Here is a 19,965-nt window from a genome sequence, read left to right as displayed (position 1 = left end):
AAACACAAATAAAGAAAGCTACAGACCAATATCCTTCATGAACACAGATACAAATATCCTTAATAAAATATTAGAAAAAAATCTGTAACATATGAAAAGTGATATAAAGCATGAACAAATGGAATTTATCCAGGAATGCAAGGTTAGTTTAACATATGAAAATCAAGTAATGTAATACACCATATTAGTAGACTCAGTAAATGCGGAAAAAGTATTTGACAAAATATAACACCCACTCATAATTAAAACTCAATTAAATATAAATATAATGGAACTTCCTCAAACTGGTAAAGGATATCTATGAAAAACATACAGCAAACATCATACTTAAGAGTGAAAGACTTAATACTTTCCTCTTAAGATCTGGAACAAAACAAAGATTCCACTCTCACCAATTCTATTCAAAATTATAACGAGGTTCTAGACAGTGCAATAAGCTGATAGATAGATAGGTAAATAGATAGATAGGTAGATAGATAGATAGATAGATAGATAGATAGATAGATAGATAGATAGAAAGAAAGGGACAGATAGAATCGTTCATCCAGATTGGAAAGGAGGAAATAAATGTGTTTCTCTCAGTAGACTGCATCATTATCTATGTAGAAAACCCAAACATTTCACAATAAAGCTACTAGAACTAATAAAGAGTATTCTATATCAGAGGATACAAGATATGCACAAATAAATCATATTTCTTTATGTTAGCAATGGCAATCCAAAAAATAAGGAAATAATTCCATTCGTAATAGCATCAGAAAGAATAAAGTATTTAAGAGTAAATTTAACAATAGAAATGCAAGATTTGTACACTGAACTATAAAACACTTCTGTGAGAAATTAAATATCTAAATGGAAATTTCTGAGTTGGTGAACAGGTGAAGATTTGAGGAGGGTGGTGCACTAGGAGAGGACATGGAAGCTCCACGCCCCTTCTCCATACCTTGCCCTGTGCATCTCTTCCATCTGGCTGTCCCTGAGTTATAGCCTTTTATCATAAGCCAGTGATCTAATGAGGTAATGGAGTGAATTATCAAGAAAGATTTTTCCCCATCAGTAGGGCTAGTGAGTACCAGAATTAACAACTTGGCATATCTGATTCCTTGTCCTGTGTTCTTTTCTTTATTGCATGCTGCCACCTCCCTGGGTTCTTTTGTCTTAAGGCAGATAGTCATATGAGTATAACTGAATTAAGTAAGGCTAGTCAGTGGTACCTGGAACATCACCTGGAGGGGCTCTAGTGGGTGTCTGGGACCCTAAAAAGGACACATCATGGGGTCAGTTTCCAGGCAAGAGGAGCAAAAGAACTAAGGGATCCCCAAAGCCAAAGCAGAGCTGAGCCTATTCTGATCACATGCTCTGGACATTCACAATGTGGAGCCTGGTATCAGAGCACATCTGGGAGATGTGGCAGGTGTGAGCCAGCAGGCCAGACACAGCAGAGCAGGGAGGGGAAGGCAATTTATGCCTTTTTAATGTAGTGCACACACAATTTAAATAATACATTTATTTTAGTATTATGTGAAAAGACCACTTGTTAGTTTTAGTGATTCAGACAAGCCCACTAAGGATCAAAAAAGAAAATTTTTCATTAGTACAATTACATCTGGTACTTGAGCAAAGAAATCAGATTTTAAAACATTACTGCCGGTGGGAAAGTGCTAGTGAGATGCAAAAATGACATCATTTTGATTCTGACTTTAGCCACACAAAGCCATTTCAGGGGTTCACAAGAAAGATGGAATCGCAGGGGAAAGAAAAGTAGAATGTGAGTGTGTTGCTGCTGTATGTTTAAAAATTTTTTAAAGCCAGTGATGAATGTTTTGAACATTTGCTTCCTTAGGTTTTATACTGTAATAATCTACTGTCAATTTTCATAACAAATATAATTGTTTCTAAGTATGTAACTATCAGCAAAGACAGAAATAGAAAAAATTAAATGCAAACAGAAACACTTTACCTAACCATATATAAAATTGTTAAAAAAGCACACAAAAAGAAACAAAAAGAATCCAAGTACTTTAAACAACGTAGTCTTAACTGCACACCCTCCTCAGTAGAACAGATAAAGAGGGGGAGAGAAAAGAAAAACACTGCAAAGAAATCCTGAAATTCACTTGATGAGTTTGTTTTATTGAAATGAATATAGCGATCTAAATACTTGGTACTACAAGATTGAAAAAACATATAGATGTGTTCTCAATGTGAAAAGGGGAGATACAAATACAGAATGGGGGAAGGAAAAAAACCACTGCATTATCATATTGAAACCGAAGGCATTAGCATAACCTCACGATTAAAATTCAAATACGTATTTAACATTGCAAAGAATAAATAAATAAATAAACAAACAAACATTACATGTTTATGGATTGGAAGACTTGATACTTTAAGACGGCGGTTGTTTCCAAGTTGATCAATAATTGATAAAATAGTCAGTGCAATCCCTATTAGAATACCAGCAGGTTTTTTGCATAGAAATTGATAAGCCAATCCTAAAATATATATGGAAATGAAAAGGACCTTGAATAGTCAAAACACTTTTGAAAAAGAAGAACAAGATTGGAAGACTTGAACACAGCCAATTTCAAAACTTACTCTAAAGCTATAGTAATCAAAACAGGGTGTGGTTAATGTGTTAAGAATAGCATGATTCATAATAGTCAAACACTGAAAATAATCCAAATGTCCATTAACTGGCGAAATAGAATATCTCATTGGATTTTCCATTTGGAATGCATCTGTAATATTCCAAAACATGGGATATCCGTATAATAGAATACTATTCAGCAATTTAAAGGAACAAAATACTGATACATTCTGTAATAGCATGAATCTGAAAAACATCATACAGTGAAAGAAGTCTTTCTCAAAATGCAACGTATATGATTCCATTTCTGTGGAATATCCAGAAAGGATATTTTCATAGGGACAGAAAGCAGGTAAGTGGCTGCCTACACCTGGAGATGGGCCTGGGGATTGACTGCAGAAAGGCCTAAGGAAGTTTTTTGTGTTGAAGAAAAGGTTGTATAACTGTAGTATAGTGATGGTCACACAACTCTATAAATTTACTAAATATTATTGGGTTGTGTACTTAAAATGAGTGCATTAAGTGGTGAGTTTCCAAATAAAGATTTGTTTAAAAACAAAAAGAAAGAGAATGTTGATCTAGGCCAATAAAATTCCCTTCTGGGTAATCTGAACTAGAAAACCCAAACAAACCAGAAAGTCAGGGGAACTGTAGTAGCAAGGTTTTAGTAGAGTGAGTCTGAGACAGCCACGGTGATTGGTGTGCATGCCTGCGGCATAAGGAAGCGGGTATTATGAGTAAGCAGAGTTGGTAGAAGAAGAATGGAGAGAGACTATGTGCGGAAATGGAGAGACCCCGCGAGCAAGATTAAGTTGTTCAGGAGAGACAGAGAGAGTAGCAGGACCGAGAGATCCCCTGGTTCCTGACAGTTTTCCAGGTCCAGTCCACACGTATCTTCACAACAACGACTTCCCTTATTCTGGCCTCTGTGACCGGAAGTAATCTGTACTTTTAGTCAAACTATCCTGAGTAGAAAAGCTAGCAATCTTCTGTAAGAGCCTTATCAGATCCCGTTCATTATAAACACTGGATGTACTGTTGGCATACCCATAGTCCTTAAGAACAAGCAGCTACAGGTGACTCACAGTCTCCAAGTCTCTTCTTGGGAGACCTCTAAGGTAGAATGACACAGCAAGTGGGGAATGTGGCCGCCCAAGGCCCACTGTTGTCTAGAAACACATCGAGAACCTCCATCTCCCCCTTTTTTTATTGTAATCGTCTTAGGCACGACATAAAAAAGGTTATCTAGACAAAGTCAGTCGAATTTCACACCATAATTGTAAACTAATAATTTTATTTAATTAGTCACCACATAAAGACACTTAAAGAGGAGGGTCATTTTTCCTTCATAAGAAGAACATTTTTTTTGTGGTAGTGTTTTGGGCTCTGATGAGTAGAACCTATTTTGTAGGCAATATATGCCTGAAAATTACCTTTGGCAAACCAAAGCCTCATCCATCTCATAATATGACTGCCCCCAAGACAAACAAGAATAAAAGTGAATACGCATCTGCAAAATGTGCAGCAGTTGAAGATTAAACTCAAACAATTTGTACTTTGCACTGACACCCACCCAGGCAGTGCTTGATGTGGAAAATGTCATTCAAGGACCATGGTTTATTAAAATTAGCACTTAGACAGAAGTCTGTGGTCAATCCCATGCGCCACTTTAGATTCCTAATTCTGCCTTGATTCATGCAATAAAATGCCCTCTGCATCTCAGTTCTGGAGACTCCTGTATTTATTTGGCTTCTAAACACAGTCTGAAGTGGCTTTCTTCCAAGTAGTTTAAAAAATACACACACAAAGCCATTTCTTGAAAAATGAAACACCCTGGAAAACAAGGTAATGAAAGAAGGGTACTTACTGCTGCCCTTTGCATTTGCCATTTGATTAACCAGTTCTATACTAAGTCCTTTAGAAATGTTGTTATAAAACTCATTCTTTGGGCAGCCATCCTCCCTAGATCTCTCTCGTTCCTCAAGGTGCTTCCTGCTAAGCATGGACTCCACTTGATATAATGAGTTTGCACACGTTTCCATCGGCGCCTGATGAGACCAGAGTCTGCCCAGATTCCTGGTGAGGAGGGCAATGCTCCCTTTCCATCTCCACCCCTCACACACACAAACATTCAAAATTAGTGGAGCCAAGACAGAGAAACAGAAGGAGAACAAAACAATCTATAGGCAGGGGAAGGTTGAACACCTCTTAAACATATGGGCAATGGGTCCTCGGAGAGTGACTATCAGATAAAGGCACTGTGGGTACACTATCTCAAATGCAGGCTTGATTTAGAGTAGAGAAGAGTTATCGAGGTCTGTTGCTTTACTCCCTAGAAAGGTGGAATGTAGATCAAAAAAGCATGTTCTCGGGGCTTCCCTAGTAGCGCAGTGGTTGAGAATCTGCCTGCCAATGCAGGGGACACGGGTTCGAGCCCTGGTCTGGGAAGATCCCACATGCCGCGGAGCAACTAGGACCGTGAGCCACAACTACTGAGCCTGCGCGTCTGGAGCCTGTGCTCCGCAACAAGAGAGGCCGCGATAGTGAGAGGCCCGCGCACCGCGATGAAGAGTGACCCCCGCTTGCCGCAACTAGAGAAAGCCCTTGCACAGAAACGAAGACCCAACACAGGCAAAATTAATTAATTAATTAATTAATTAATTAATTTAAAAAAAAAAAAAGAGTCTCCCTTGCCCAGTTAGTTTGAGGAAGCTCCCAGAGAAGGCTCTGATTAGGTTGGCAAAAAAAGAAAAAGCATGTTCTCAAAACATTTCTAATCGTTTCCCATTCTCTTAAAGTTGTGTGTATTTCTCCTTTTTTATTCTTTTATTCTGCCTGTAGAAGCCACATTTCTAGAATACTAGGATTTTTAAGATAGAAATCCTCATTAATTCAGTGATCTGACTTTATAAAGAAACGAGGGCCCTTTGGATTAATTAGTAAATTAATTTATCCACTAAAAATCTTTTGGAGAGCATCGGTGACCTGACATGCCCCCTAGCTTCTGGAAATTGCCAGTAATTCTCTGCATTTCTTGCCTTATAGATACATCCCTCTAATCTCTGCCTCTGTCTTCACATTGTCTTTTTCCCTGTGTGTCTACATACGGCCTTCCCCTCTGTGTCTCCTCTTCTGTCTATGCCTTCTTTTTTTATAAAGACACTTTCTTGGGATTTTGGGCCCACCCCAATCTGGAATGATTTCATCTCAAGATCCATAATTACACTGGCAAAGATCCTTTTTCTAATAAGGCTGTATTCACCGGTTCTAGGTACACATATCTTTCCAAGGAAGTCAGGGGGAGGGGGATGTCACCATTGAACCCACTCCAGACCGTGTCCTGAATTTACCCTTGTTACGCCTAGATTTCAACATCCATGCATTTGCCATTGTCTGTTGGCAGGGCTACCGCACTGGGCACTGAGGAGTGATTCAAAGAAATGTCAATCACAAGAGTCCCCATCCTCCAGTATCTAAACTGTGGGAAAATTGGACGTAAAACTCTGTTGTAAAATTACAAATCTTCTCCTCTTCCTGAGTTCCCTGTTTCTGCCAGTGGCTTAAAAACGTGGCATCCTCTCTGACTCTTTTCATTTCCTTTGCATACCTGATGGTTTCTGAAGAGAGAAGAGAAAAGTAAAAGGAAGACGGAGGGGAGAAAGCAAAATAGATGCTTTTCTTGCTGGAAACTTAGTCATTCAGATATCTATAACCAGATTTGAAAGCAGGTATAGTTCACACTGTAAGAGATTGACAGGGAAGGAGAGACCATTGCCCTTTCTCCCTTTGGTGGATTTTGTCTTAGCTGAGGAGAGAATGTGGAATAAGATTATAGGTAGAAGACAAATTGAGATGGGCAAATGCCAGGACATAACTCTACTAAGGCAAGTGCGTGGATAAAAATACTTCTCAGGCTTTTTCCACTTAGAGCTTCTGCTACCACAGCATATACAATATTACAGACTTGAAATCTGAAGGGAAAAATCTGACTTTTGTTAAGTAAAAACGAGTAACATTTGTAAGTAATCAGTAGGTTATTTAGTCAGAGTTAATAACATTTATATGTAACAAATAGTTTATCATATATGTTTCCTTTTTGCATAATTTATCCTAGTTTAGTATGGAGTTTGTTTAACAGAAAAATCATATATAATTGTATAGTAATCAAGTAGCCACTTCAGATATACTACTGGTTGAACATGAGAATGGCCTCTGCCCAAGCCTGTGCTTTTCAAGGCACCACACCCTTCCTAAAATAATAAAAAATAAGGGCTCTACAATCATGCCAAGAGGAAGTTAGCTTATTGGTTACAAACAATGATTCTGAAATCAGATAGCTTAGGTTCAAATAAGAGCACAACCATTTCTTTGGACTGTGGCCTTTGGTAAGCTCCTTAACTTCTCTGTGCCTCAGTTTCCTCATCTGTAAAGTAGTTGTAATAAGACTACACCCTTACAGGATTCATGTGAAGATTAAAAGAGGTAAAAATATATAAAGCTTAAAACAGTGTCTGGAAAGTAAATAATACATTTTAGCTATTGTTTTATTAATGATAATCCTTATAAAAGCCAGGCAAAGTCGGTATTTATGATACCAGTTTCACAAATAAGAAAACAGGTTCAGAAAGACTAAATGACTTGGCCAAGGTTAAATTAAAAGATGAAATTCAAACCCTGTTTTTCTTGCCTCAAATCCACTATACCACACTTGTTCTCATTACAACTGTTTTACATAAGGTATCTAAAGGAATTAGAAAACAACTAGCTTTTAATTGGGTGCATCATATGCTTGACAAGTAGGAGTTCACTCAATATGAGAGATTGACGGACTGATAGGCTGGCTGAATGTGAACCTGTGATTCTCACCAAGGTGGTTCTCTCGCTGTTGCCAGATTTATTGCTGACTGTGGTATTTGTTCATCCTGCCGTCCTCATCTGTATGGTCCTTCTTTCATCTCCTTGTCTTTCCTCCAATTGCTTATTCAAATTCTACACAACTATCAAGAGCCTCTGCAAGATACTACCTCAGTGTTTCCCACAACTTAATGAGTGTTGCCAGATATGCGTACCATCTGCACTATTATTTATTTAGTACTTTCTTTCAATTGATGCACTTTTTATTCTTAAATTTGTTTGAAAAGTAAACCATCATAAATGAAAAACCAGTTTGACTGGGCATAAACAGAAGCTAGAAAGTCACTATGATGTAAGCAAAATAAAACAAAATTCTAGCTAGATTTTGTTGCTTGCCAAAGGCTCTGAGTTTGAGGCTTGCTTGTCCTTGTTTAAGAAATAAATCAAATACTTACCTGGAAAGGGAGATACCAGGATCATGAAGGTGGTTTTCCCCCGTCGAGGCTTATCCATAGCACCCTGGATGTGCTGTGCTGACCCCTGTGATTTCCCCAAATGTGGAAAACTCCACTGAATAATTTGTGATTGTCGGGGACTGCATTTGTACTTCCGGCTGTGGGGTGAAAAAAAAATGATAAGCACATGCTACATATTAATGACATATTTGCATCAAATTGAAATTTTGAAACTTCGTCATTGAAATAAACAAAAAAGCTGAAAAGAAAATAACTTTCTCATTTAGTGTTTCAATCTTATTTAATGCCACTTTCCAGTACTGCCTCATAGAATCTCTCTTACAATGCTATGCATCTCATGCTTTGGAAAACACTAATTTACCTGATCACCTATCCTCATTAGTTCTCTTGTGAATGTCACCATTTATCTATGACATTTATTTGGGAACTTAATTACAACGTTTCTTACATGATATTTAATTAGTTTGTATCATTTCATGTGGGCCGATAAAGGAGGAATACTCAGGATAACAAGGTCTTAGTCACAAGTCACAGTTTAGCCAAACCAGAACTCATCTCATGTACAGTGACTCAGTCAATGCTTTGTTTGGAAGGGGGGGCGGGGGGGTGGAAATAAGAAGTAAAATTTGAATTGGTCATAGCAAATTATTTTTAAGCAAATCAGAAAAGAATTATATATGGGAATGGCTGTATATATTTTTTCTCCTGGGCCTGTTAATGATAAATCATGTTCTGTGTGTAATTACATACAGTTATATATAGCTGTAAATATAATGGCCTTCATAAGATAAGAATATTTAGCAAAGTTACTTGTTGTATTATTGCTTATTATTTCTGTTTTAAAAGCTGATAGTTTAAGCAAAGTTTAGCTTTGGATTAAATTGTGGATTAAAGTTTAGCATTTCGAAGTTCATTTGCATTTCATAAGACTTCAGTTTCATATTAGAGACAAACTCAACCAAGAGATTTTAAGTTGCCAACCACCCTGATTAAGGATTTGGTTTTTACTAAACATCTAAGTTTGAGACTAGGTTACACACTTATTTGCTATTTGACTTCACCTACTTCCTTTTCTTAAAAACACATTTGCGTTATGAAATTTATAAATTAAAAAAGGACAAGAATAATACTTTAGCCATATTCCATAGCATTCCTCTCTATTAAGATTTTATATCCACAGAAATGAATCCAAATTTGAAAATAGTATGCCATATGAAAACACTTTATTATCTTCAGAATAATACATCCTTGATTTTAGTATTAAAAGGTATATATATTCCAGTATTGATTAAATATTTAAGATTTACAGAATTTTGTCCTCAGAATAATAATATATTCATTCATATATAAAAGTCTGGACCTCTTAAGACTCAATAAAAGGATTTTGAATTTTTCTTTAAATAAATTTATTTATTTTATCTTTGGCTGTGTTGGGTCTTTGTTGCTGTGTGCGGGTTTTCTCTAGTTGCAGTGAGCGGGGGCTACTCTTCATTGCTGGGCATGGGCTTCTCATTGCGGTGGCTTCTCTGGTTGCGGAGCACCGGCTCTAGGCGCGTGGGCTTCAGTAGTTGTGGCTCACAGGCTCTAGAGCGCAGGCTCAGTAGTTGTGGTGCACCGGCTTAGTTACTCCGCAGCATGTGGGATATTCCTAGACCAGGGCTTGAACCCGTGTCCCCTGCATTGGCAGGCGGATTCTTAACCACTGCGCCACCAGGGAAGCCCGGATTTTGAATTGTTATATGTTATTTTTTTAATATTCAGCTACATCTTTAAGGCATAGTTATTTTTCTTTTGTGTAATATGTCCCTCTAAAATCATTATGCATTTTTTAAACATCTTTATTGGAGTATAATTGCTTTACAATGGTGTGTTAGTTTCTGCTTTATAACAAAGTGAATCAGCTGTACATATACATATATCCCCATATCTCCTCCCTCTTGCGTCTCCCTCCCATCCTCCCTATCCCACCCCTCTAGGTGGTCACAAAGCACCGAGCTGATCTCCCTGTGCTATGCGGCTGCTTCTCACCAGCTATTTTACATTTGGTAGTGTATATATGTCCATGCCACTCTCTCACTTGGTCCCAGCTTACCATTCCCCCTCCCTGTGTCCCAAAGTCCATTTTCTCATTATGCATTTTTGAAGGATGAAAAAAATGCAAAAAAGGATAGTCAGAAGGTTTTGTCTGATATGAGTTTAAAAATTTTTCATTCTCTGTAAAGTCTATCAGCAAGAAGGTTATGACCTGATATTAAAAGCAGGAGGAACAAAAGGTTTTGATTTCATTTGTATTCTAATCCTCTGGCAGCTGATAAATATTTTAACTGCAACTTTCAAATACAACATTACGCCATGTTCAAGAGTATTTTAACTAGTTATCAAAAGTAGGAATTAATTACATAAGCTTTCCACTCAGAACAGTTTAGTGGAAGGAAAAGCTGTCTCTTTGAGTAAAAGAGAATGGACCGTAGAACCAACAGACCTGAATTATAATCACGGTCCTCCCTTTTAGAAAACAGTTTCACTGCTTTCAACTAATATTTGCAGATCTGCAGCATGGAAATAATAACGTCTTTCTTGTAGACATCAGCAATTAATATATGGAACTGATCATAAGAGTTGCTTGAAAAATAGTAGCTATAATTATCCAAGCAGGAATATTAAGTAAGACATTCATTTTCTCTTAAAACTTAAATGCAAAGAGGTAGAATTAGTTTTATTATTATTACTTTCTATTGTTCTTCGTTCATTCCTTATATTTTTATCAGAGACCTGGTAGTAGGCTCTGCGATTACGGCTCTGAGTAAAACAAGAAATCTTTGTCTTCCTGGAGTTACATTCTAACTGACAACAAACATATTTTTAAAAAAATCAATGTCCCTGGAGTGATAAAAGTACTGTTGAGCAGATGAGGCAGAGTGGGGGGCTAGCGTGGAGGGAAATGTATACAACGTTAGATAAGGTGGCTGGAGAAGACTTCTCTGAGTGGTGAAACCTGAGCAGAATCCTGAAGGGTGGGAAGGAGCCAGTGTAGGCCTGAGAGGGCAACACTGAGGCTAGAGAAGAGCAAGCAGGGACACCTGAGGCAGCAGGAGCCCTGGCACGTTGATGTACCACAGAGATGCCCAGCAGGGCGAAACAGCTGGAGTGAATTGAGGAGCAAGGCAGGAGCCATGTCCTATGAAGAATTGCCAGCTGTAGTGAGGAGAAGAATAAGGCACCCTTGGAGCAGCCAAATTCAAATTTCAAAAGATTTTTCTAGGTGGCTATTGCAGGTACTAAGGGGACAGATATAGGTGCTGGATGAACAGTATTCGATTGAATGGTGAGACATATTTGGAATATATTTTGAAGCTAGAGCTGATGGGGTGAGAAAAAGAAGTGAATAAGAAAGGCCACTAGTTTTTGGCTTGTGCACCTGGGAGAAAATTGTACCGTGGTTTGATCTAAGATGGTGAGGGGGGAGGTGGGTTTGAGGATACTAGTCAAGAGTTATGAATGGATAAAGAAGATGTGGTATATAGATACAATGGAATATTACTCAGCCATAAAAAAGAATGAAATAATGCCATTTGCAGCAACATGGATGGACCTAGAGATTATCATGCTAAGTGAAGTAAGTGTGACAGGGAAAGTCTAATATTATACTATTGCTTATATGTGGAATCTAAAACAAAAAGATACAGATGAACTTATTTACAAAACACGAATAGACCCACAGACATAGAGAACAAACTTACGGCTACCAAAGGGGAAGTGAGGGAGATAAATTAGGAGTTTGGGATTAACATATACATATTACTGTATGTAAAATAGACAACCAACAAGGACTTACTATATAGCACAGGGAATTATACTCAATATTTTGTAATAACATATAAGGGGAAAAATCTGAAAAAGAATAAAAAGAATATATATATATATAATATATATATATATAATATATATATATATATATATATATATATATATAAACTGAATTACTATCACTGTGCTGTACACCTGATATTAACACAACATTATAAATCAACTATACTTCAATAAAAAAGAGTTCTGTTTCAGGCATGTTAAATTTGAGATGCTGGTGAGACAGTCAAGTGAAAATACAAAGGAAGCAAGTGAATATTTTTAAACTATCATTATTGGGCTTCTATTTGTTTCAATTTTTTTCTATATTTTTTCATTTGGCAAATCTTGGTTCATGGTGCCAACACTCCAGGTTGTTGAAGTGATCTTTGATTATGATTCTCTCAGGTAATTTTATTTGTAGAAGCTCTTCTGAACTATATTTACTTTAGAGGAATTCCCTAAGTTTCATAGGAATCTGTATGAACCATTCTGAATCTTCCCTCAGGTCAGGAGATGCACAGTATCTTAGTAGGAATATGACACATGGCAGTGCCACTCATGAAGTACCTACCAAAGTTTCTGTAGTTGTCTGGGTTATCTAGGCGTATTCAAGATGTGGGGTTGTACTCGGTGCTCCAAAAGAGGATTCAGCAAAATACAGCTCACAGGCCAATCCAGACCCACACCTGTTTTTGTAAATAAAATTTAATGGGAATACAGCCACACATATTCTTTAGGTATTATGTATAGCTGCATTCACACTACAATGGCAAAGTTGAATAGTCACTAGAGACTTATGACCCACAAAGCTTAAAATACTATTTGGCCCTTTAAGAAAAAGTTGGCTGACCCCTGCTCTGAGGTTTCTTCTAATCAGGAAGCCTCTTGATTTTATGATTTGATGAAAGTAAATCAGAAATGAGCTAAGATCTATATCCATTTACCACCTGGAACAATTGTGAGAGTACATTTGATATTCAACATTTAATTTTAGCAATTTTCTTTTCTTTCCTCTAAAGCTGAGATTCAGAGTTCAATCAAAGCCACAGAAACACCAGGTAAGTTAATTTTCTTTCTCTGAAAATATTCCTGGGTAAAATCCCAAGAAAGAGACAAAGTAGATCAATCGGTCTGAGGACAGGGTGAAATAGTACAAAGGAAAACATTACATGGCAACTAAAATATTTAGGAAACCTTGTGTTAAAAAAATGCAGTCCCAGAGAATACACGATGATGTGCCTCAGTGCTCTGGGGCTGGGATGAGTGGAACCAGTTCTGGTAAATGCATAAAGCCTGTGGAATTTTCCTCTGCTCAGAACCTACTGTTCCTGGTCTGTTTCTGTGGTCAGCTTGCCCTCTCTCAGAAGTATAGAGTGTGTGTTTGCTGTCTTCTCTACTTTCTAACAAAGCCTGGTCCTGGCATCTGAAGAGATGATGTTATAACCCACAGTTAACAGCCTAAAATGTTATCACTTCAAGAAGTGCTAATGCTTTGCCATCCTTAGTTTTAAACTGAATAAATTCTGGATGATGGAGCAACAGAAATTGAAAAAGATTACTGGGCAGAGGAAAATGATAATGTTGAATCTTCCTATTGTTTTGAAATTATAATTGTTTGGGGGATTTTTATCTTCCTACATCCTACCTGGTACTTATATAAATGACAAATCTCTTAGGTTCTCAATAATAACCACCTTTGGTATATATAAAATGAGAAATACATGAAGTAAACTTGTAAGATCATGTAACTTTTTTAAAAATTGGAAAAATAAAGCCATGAAAATTATGAGTGACTCTGATACCATTTTCACAGCAAATGTCCTAAATAATCATCATAGTCTACCTTCAAAGAATTAGAAATGGAAATCATTATGCTTTTAACTTTTCATTATTTATCTTCTACATAATACATCAAATGAATAAAGAAGTTATTTTTATATTGTTAACTCTCTCTATTTCACCTTATCACCATATTTTTTATTCTTATTTCCATCTACATAGTCTAGAAATGCAACAGAAAAAACATTGGGAAAAACAAAGCAAAACAAAGCATAAAAATAGTACATCCAGGCAAAGAGGGTAGCTTTACGTTGGCTGATGCTTTGCACTGTTCTGGAGAAGTCCTGTCCCCCCGCTTCATGGATTGGTTATCAAGGAGAAGTTACAGATGAAAGACGATTGGGAAGCTGACAAAGTGTCAGCTCGTTTTAAGGGGAGACTGAAGCATCTTTTATTTTGTTTAAAATAATGGTATTTACACAATGCCAACTTTAACTATAATTGATTTTTAAATGTAATAAAAAGCCCATTTAGACTTTAATTTTGAATTATAGAAACTAATTCTCCTAAAACAAATAATAGACAAACCATTGATTTGAATAGCAGACTAGAAAGAAATGAGGCTGATTCTATCAGCTGTAGAAAAGTCAGTCTCAAACTTCAGATGTATGTTTTGGCTAAAGACTAAATCCAGATACACTCAAAAAAATTCACAAATATTCACCCATATGATCAAGGAGAGGCATCTTCCTTAAAATAATTAGCATTTCTCTTTTAGGTAAAGTTGAGGTTGACTTCTTGCCCACAGAATTATTAGTACTGCTTCCTTCCATAAATATGAGCTAAATATACATTTAATCTTTGACTAGAACATACTGAGTTCTCATGTTTGATATTTTCTTTCAGATTATGCATCTGACTTTAATTTTCTTGAAAAATTATGTTTTTACCACTCTCTTCAAAAACTATTTTTAAGGATCTAGAAATTGTTGATTGTTTTATGTAGGATCTTTTATTGGAATTCAGGATAAGTAAGGCAACTATATATAAAATGTGAATTATAAGCAATTAGACATAGATATGACATTCAATTTTATGTAATAAAGATAAAAGAAAGACAGTCATAGTTGGAAATGATCAATCAAAGTCAGAAGACATGTCCATTCGTTCCATTCAACAGAGTAAAGGTAGTATGAATGGACAACTGAGTTTAACAATGCTAAGCATGAGGAATTCATGCCCAATATCTAAAGCATGGGGGAAAGTCAAACTTCACCTGACCACTGTAACATACCTGGTGAGACTCCAAATTTTGTATAATCCCCTGCCAAATATACAGGATGGTATATTCAACCAATCACCACTAACTGAGGCATTCAATAAATATTTGTTCTGTTCCATCACACATAACACTAGCTAAGAGTTTGAGTGTTACATGGAGCCTGCCATTAAGGGTTACTAAAGACCGGTCAATATTATAAATAACTATAATGACTCCAGCAGTCATGTAGGTATAAAGTGATGTGTCATAGATGAGCCTCAGATAACCTTATGTTAAGATCAGAGGAGGAAGAGATTTTTTTCCCTTTAGCTGTTGTTGTGGTATACATTGGGTGGGAAAGAGCAGTTTAAGAAAGATGAGGAAGAGGTTCATGAAAAAAGCGACCTTCTAGCTGCCAGATTTTTCTACCTACTCATTTTTTTAGCTCTGAATTCAGAGCTAATGAGGAGATAGAAAGACCCACTAAAAAGTGATGAAAGACTGTTTATTCCCCAGAGATATATGCAGCCATCATGTGGCCATTACAACAATTTAAAGCAATGATGGAATTCACTTTTCTTTAGCCTTATCATTTTCTCACAGACAGGCAGAGCTAATAACTTGTCCTTGAAAATGAACCTCTTGATTTCTTTGATAAGAGACCTCAGCTCCAGAGAAAAATGGAACAATATGCCTCAGAGTATTGGGAAAGGAATAAACCATCTGCCCTTAACTTTCTGAAAATACAACTATATTTGTCAGGGTTTTCCAGAGAAACAGAACAAAAAAAAAAAAAAAATATATATATATATATATATGTATTTGTATATATGCATGGAAATCTCTAAAGAGATTGATTATGAAGAATTGGCTCTTGCATTACAGAGTCTGAGAAGTCCTAAGATCTCAGTTGGCAAACTAGGGGGCTGGAAAGATAGGAGAATGGATGGTATAGTTCTAGGCTCAGTCCAAAGGGCTGAGGACCAGGAGAGCAAATGGTGTAAGTTCCAATCTGAAAGCTGGCAAGCTCAACACACAAGAAGAGCCAATATCTCAGTTCAAAGGCAAGGAAACACTGATATCCCAGCTCAAGGCAATCCGGCAGAAAGAGTTCTTCTTACTCCAGGGAGCCTTTCTGTTCTATACAGACCTTCAACTGATTGGATAAGAGCCACCCTAATGGAGGGTAATCTATTTCACTCAGTCTACTGATCTGAATGTTAATCTCATCCAAAAAACACATTCACAGGCACACCCAGAATAATGCTTGACCAAATATCTGAGAACCCCATGGCCAAGTCTAGTTGACACATAAAACTAATCACCACAACAACATTCTCATAGTCACCAGCGCAGCTTGTGAAAGTTCTCATTGTACCCGTCTTCTTTACTTTCTCAACTGTGTTTCAGGACCTCAGTTGCATTGTAGACATTAATTTTGATGGAAAATCAGAAGCCAGTACAGACAAAAGTCCCATCAAAACTGACTACTGGCCTTTGGAAAAGAGGATGCTGTGTCTTGGTTCATTCATTATGCTTGACATCTTACGTAATGCCTGGGATTGGTTACTCATCTCTCGGAATTTATATCATGTGAAGCATGAATTATTTTTATACAGAGGATTACTTACCTGAATGTTCGAACTTTGAATGACAGAATCTTAATACTATTGTTCAGGTAGAACACACTCAAACTATTAATATACCCATAGCGAAGTGATATCCAGAGTTGTTTTTATTAACTTGGAAATTTTATGCTGTTTGAAAATTAGTTGAGAATAAAACAACTCAGTTATGGAATGCAAAATATATAAGTATTTATGTGATAGGGTCTGGCATAAACTTCCACTTAGGAAATTGTATGAATCTATAAATCTAGGTATGGCTATGTGAATTCTCCTCTAGTTCAGGGATCTGATAACTGAGAAGTGCTCGACCCTGTTCTTGTGGCTCTCTAGTCTACACTGAAAGGTCATAAAAACTCACAGTCTCAACTGATTAGCTAGCCAACACTCACTTTAAGAACCGACACATTTCAATGATATTGCTAAGGGTGTGAGCTCTTCCAGTGAGCTCTACAATGTGCTTTATTTAATACACTAGGAATAATTCTGTCTGCTTGTGTGTATATGCAGAGTCTGGTTTGGCCTACTGAAGGAAGGAGGTGTTTAGTTTGCCTTGGTAGGAAGAATACCTTCTCGATTGGAGCCGAAATTGAAATAGATAATATTTCATGTAACAAAAATAAGAGGCATGCACTTATAACTCATTCCGACTGAGGAGCAGCTTAGGCAGCACAGAATTGTGGCTGACAGAACAGAGTCTAGAGATTGCATTCAAACCCCAGCTCTGTGTGACTTTGGGCAAATTACTTAAACTCTCTGGGCTTCAGTTTCCACTTTATGAAATGAAAATATTATTAATACAATAGTGAGTGTAAAACACTTAGAACAATGCCTGGCACATAGTGTCCCATGACATGAAAATAAAGTCCTTTTTAATATTTTCATGTCCATGTTTTGGATCGCTTATGCTCACATTCTCAGAAAGCATATGGCACAGGAAGAGTTACATATTGAAAAGCTTCTCAGTGTTTTCAGGACGTACTATCCAAATTGTGAATTTAAGGTAAGATGATGTATATATTTTGGGAGGGAGATGAGAACATTCTAAAACTTTCAGAATGCTGAGAAAAAAATTTCGCTGGTCTCATTGATAATGATGCCATTAACAAGTAAGATGAACTCAACTCACTTGAAATCTGTTGGTTGCATGGCATAATGGAAAGGAAACCGATAGGGTTTTGAGTCATACTTGGCTTATGTCTTAGCCCTTCTACTTATTGTCAGACATGTTACCTTATCTCTCTGAGCCACAGTATCTCTCATCTTTAAAGCACATAATAAAAATGTTTAAGAATAAGGTGAGTTAGCACATATGGAAGTAATTAGCACAGTGCCCCATTTATTCTTTGTGCACTGTATATAATTTTCTGGAAGTTAATAACTATTTATATTAAATCACAAAAGAAAAATATGCCCTCCTTCTTCAACATATATTTCTACAGAGTTACCTAAAGTAAACAAATCTCTAATCACAGTTATTACTGGGTTAGAGGATGCTATTACTTCTGGTTAGTTATGCTGATGGCCCAAAGCAAAGTGAAAGAACTTTGAGATAAAAATTGTTTTTGCATAGCTTGAAGTGTACAGCTAGGTCAGAAAGGTCAGGTCTGATGAGAGCAGAAATTAATTTTTATCACGTGAAGGCAGAAAAGTTTCCTTTTGTCATTTTGCCCATTACATAGATGGGGGGATCCCGTTAAAAGCGAAAATGCAGACTAGCTATGACAAAATCTGAATTGAAAGGAACCCTGACAAGAATCTAAATCTTAAAGCTAGAAGAGACCTCAGGGATCATACCAGCATATTCCCCTCCCAAAACAGAGAATGGGACCAACCATCCTCATAGCATTTATTGACTGGACCGCTGATGTGCCACTTACTTATATAATAGATCATTTTCCACTCTGATAATGAAAGCCTAGAGTAAACCGTGCTCCCTTTCCCTGAGTGTCAGCATGCTCAGAATCAATTCTTATGGCCAACACCAGCAACCGTATTGATGCTTGGTACTAACTCTTAGGAGGAGCTTATTTGTTTCTTCCATTTTCCTTTGTTCTGATTTCTCATTTTTATTTCATTCATCTTATGGCCTATTATCATTGCTTAAGCACCTCTAATTCTTTCTGTTAAGAATTAATTTATAAGTAAAATTCAATTAACAATAACATGGTATCTCTTATTTTAATCCCTGACATACTGTTTTGTTTTTTTTTCACATCTGTCAACTTTGTGCTGTTCACCTTCCCTGTGAGAGCTCCTTAAATGAAATAACTGTCTCATGTACTCTGTTGTATTTCCTTCAGCATCTACTGTTGGACCCAGAGTAGGTGTCTATTTTTTTCTATTACTTCAGAATGAATGAAAAAAATTAATGAGAATGATTTTAAATAAGTACCCATCCTAATATTAAGGCAAAAAAGGAAAACACATGAATTCACTTCCTCCTCAACAGTAGTCACGTCTGCTGCCAAAAAATTTGTTTGTCCATTCAGCAAAACTTACGGTCGCTACTTGTACACACTGCTCTAGCGTTTGGGAAATATCAGTGAGCAAAATAAAGATTCTTGCCCTCGAGGATCTTATATTCTAGTATAAGTATAGACAAACTATAATCAATACATGTATTAATTAACCAAATTGTAAAGCAAGGTGGGAGGTGATAAGTGCTATGAGAAAGAGAAGATGTAGAACAGTGTAGAAGGGAGGGATTACGAGTGCTGGAGAGGTGGGGACCATTTTCAGTATTGAAAAAGTGGTCAAGATAAGTCATAAAAAAGGTTTGAGAAAATACAAGAAGGAAGTGAGCCCCCTAATACATGGGGGAAGAGCATCTAAACAGAGCTACAACTTGAGGAGAGGACTGGTGTGTTAAAGAAACAGGGCAGGGAGAAAGGCAGGGGATATACCAGGCAGATTAGCTAAGATTTGGTGGGCTATTTCAAGGACTGTGACTTTTTCTGTAAGTGGAATGGAAAAACACTGGGGATTTTGAACAGAGGGGTGACATGATCTGACTCATGTTTTATAAGTATAACTCTGATTGCTGAGGAGAGACTGTCAAATGAAGCAAGATTATCTTTTGCAAATTTTCGAGGAGAGAAATGATGGTAGCTTGGACCAGGGTGGTCATAGGGTCATAGGGTGGCATGCAATCTCCAAATTCTGAATATATTTTGGAGGTGGAGCCTATAGATATTCTTGATGACTGCCTTTGGAATAGTATAGAAAAAGATGAATCAAAAATAACTCTGAGGCTTTTGGCCTGAGCAATTGGAAGGAATATCTGCCATCAGCTAAGATAGAAAGGCTGCAGATAGAGCAGAAATTCAAGTTTGGACATGTTGAGTTTCAGATTTTTATTATTTGCCATTATTATGAATCTGAAATTTAGGAAAGAGGTCTAGGCTGGAAGTATAAATTAGGAGATCATTTGCACTGATATTCTATTTAAACCTTGAAATTGACTGAAATCACCAATGAAATTAGTGTAGTTAGAGATGAGGACGAAGGACTACATTCTGGGGCCCTCCA

At 36.9% G+C, this 19,965-nt stretch overlaps 1 protein-coding gene and 1 non-coding gene across 4 annotated transcripts in view; both read left to right on the top strand.

Moving 5' to 3' along the window:
• EMCN (endomucin) overlaps positions 1–19,965 on the top strand; it is a 95,912-nt gene that overhangs the window by 49,193 nt on the left and 26,754 nt on the right. For 2 of the 3 annotated variants that reach the window (XM_068542497.1, XM_068542498.1), the window contains exon 5: positions 12,789–12,827. The exons of the other annotated variant lie outside the window; for it this stretch is intronic. In XM_068542497.1, coding sequence (XP_068398598.1) covers positions 12,789–12,827 — 39 coding nt within the window. The remainder of the gene's footprint in view (positions 1–12,788; positions 12,828–19,965) is intronic. 3 annotated transcript variants of the gene reach the window in all.
• Positions 7,892–8,058, top strand: LOC137764526 (U1 spliceosomal RNA). Its single transcript, XR_011074027.1, has one exon. It is a non-coding gene; the product is annotated as a U1 spliceosomal RNA (small nuclear RNA).

This window comes from Eschrichtius robustus, chromosome 4 (genome assembly GCF_028021215.1).
Source record: "Eschrichtius robustus isolate mEscRob2 chromosome 4, mEscRob2.pri, whole genome shotgun sequence".
In the NCBI taxonomy this organism is placed as follows: domain Eukaryota; kingdom Metazoa; phylum Chordata; class Mammalia; order Artiodactyla; family Eschrichtiidae; genus Eschrichtius; species Eschrichtius robustus.
The sequence above is the reverse complement of the archived record's forward strand: the minus strand, read 5'-3'. Positions and strand labels throughout refer to the sequence as shown.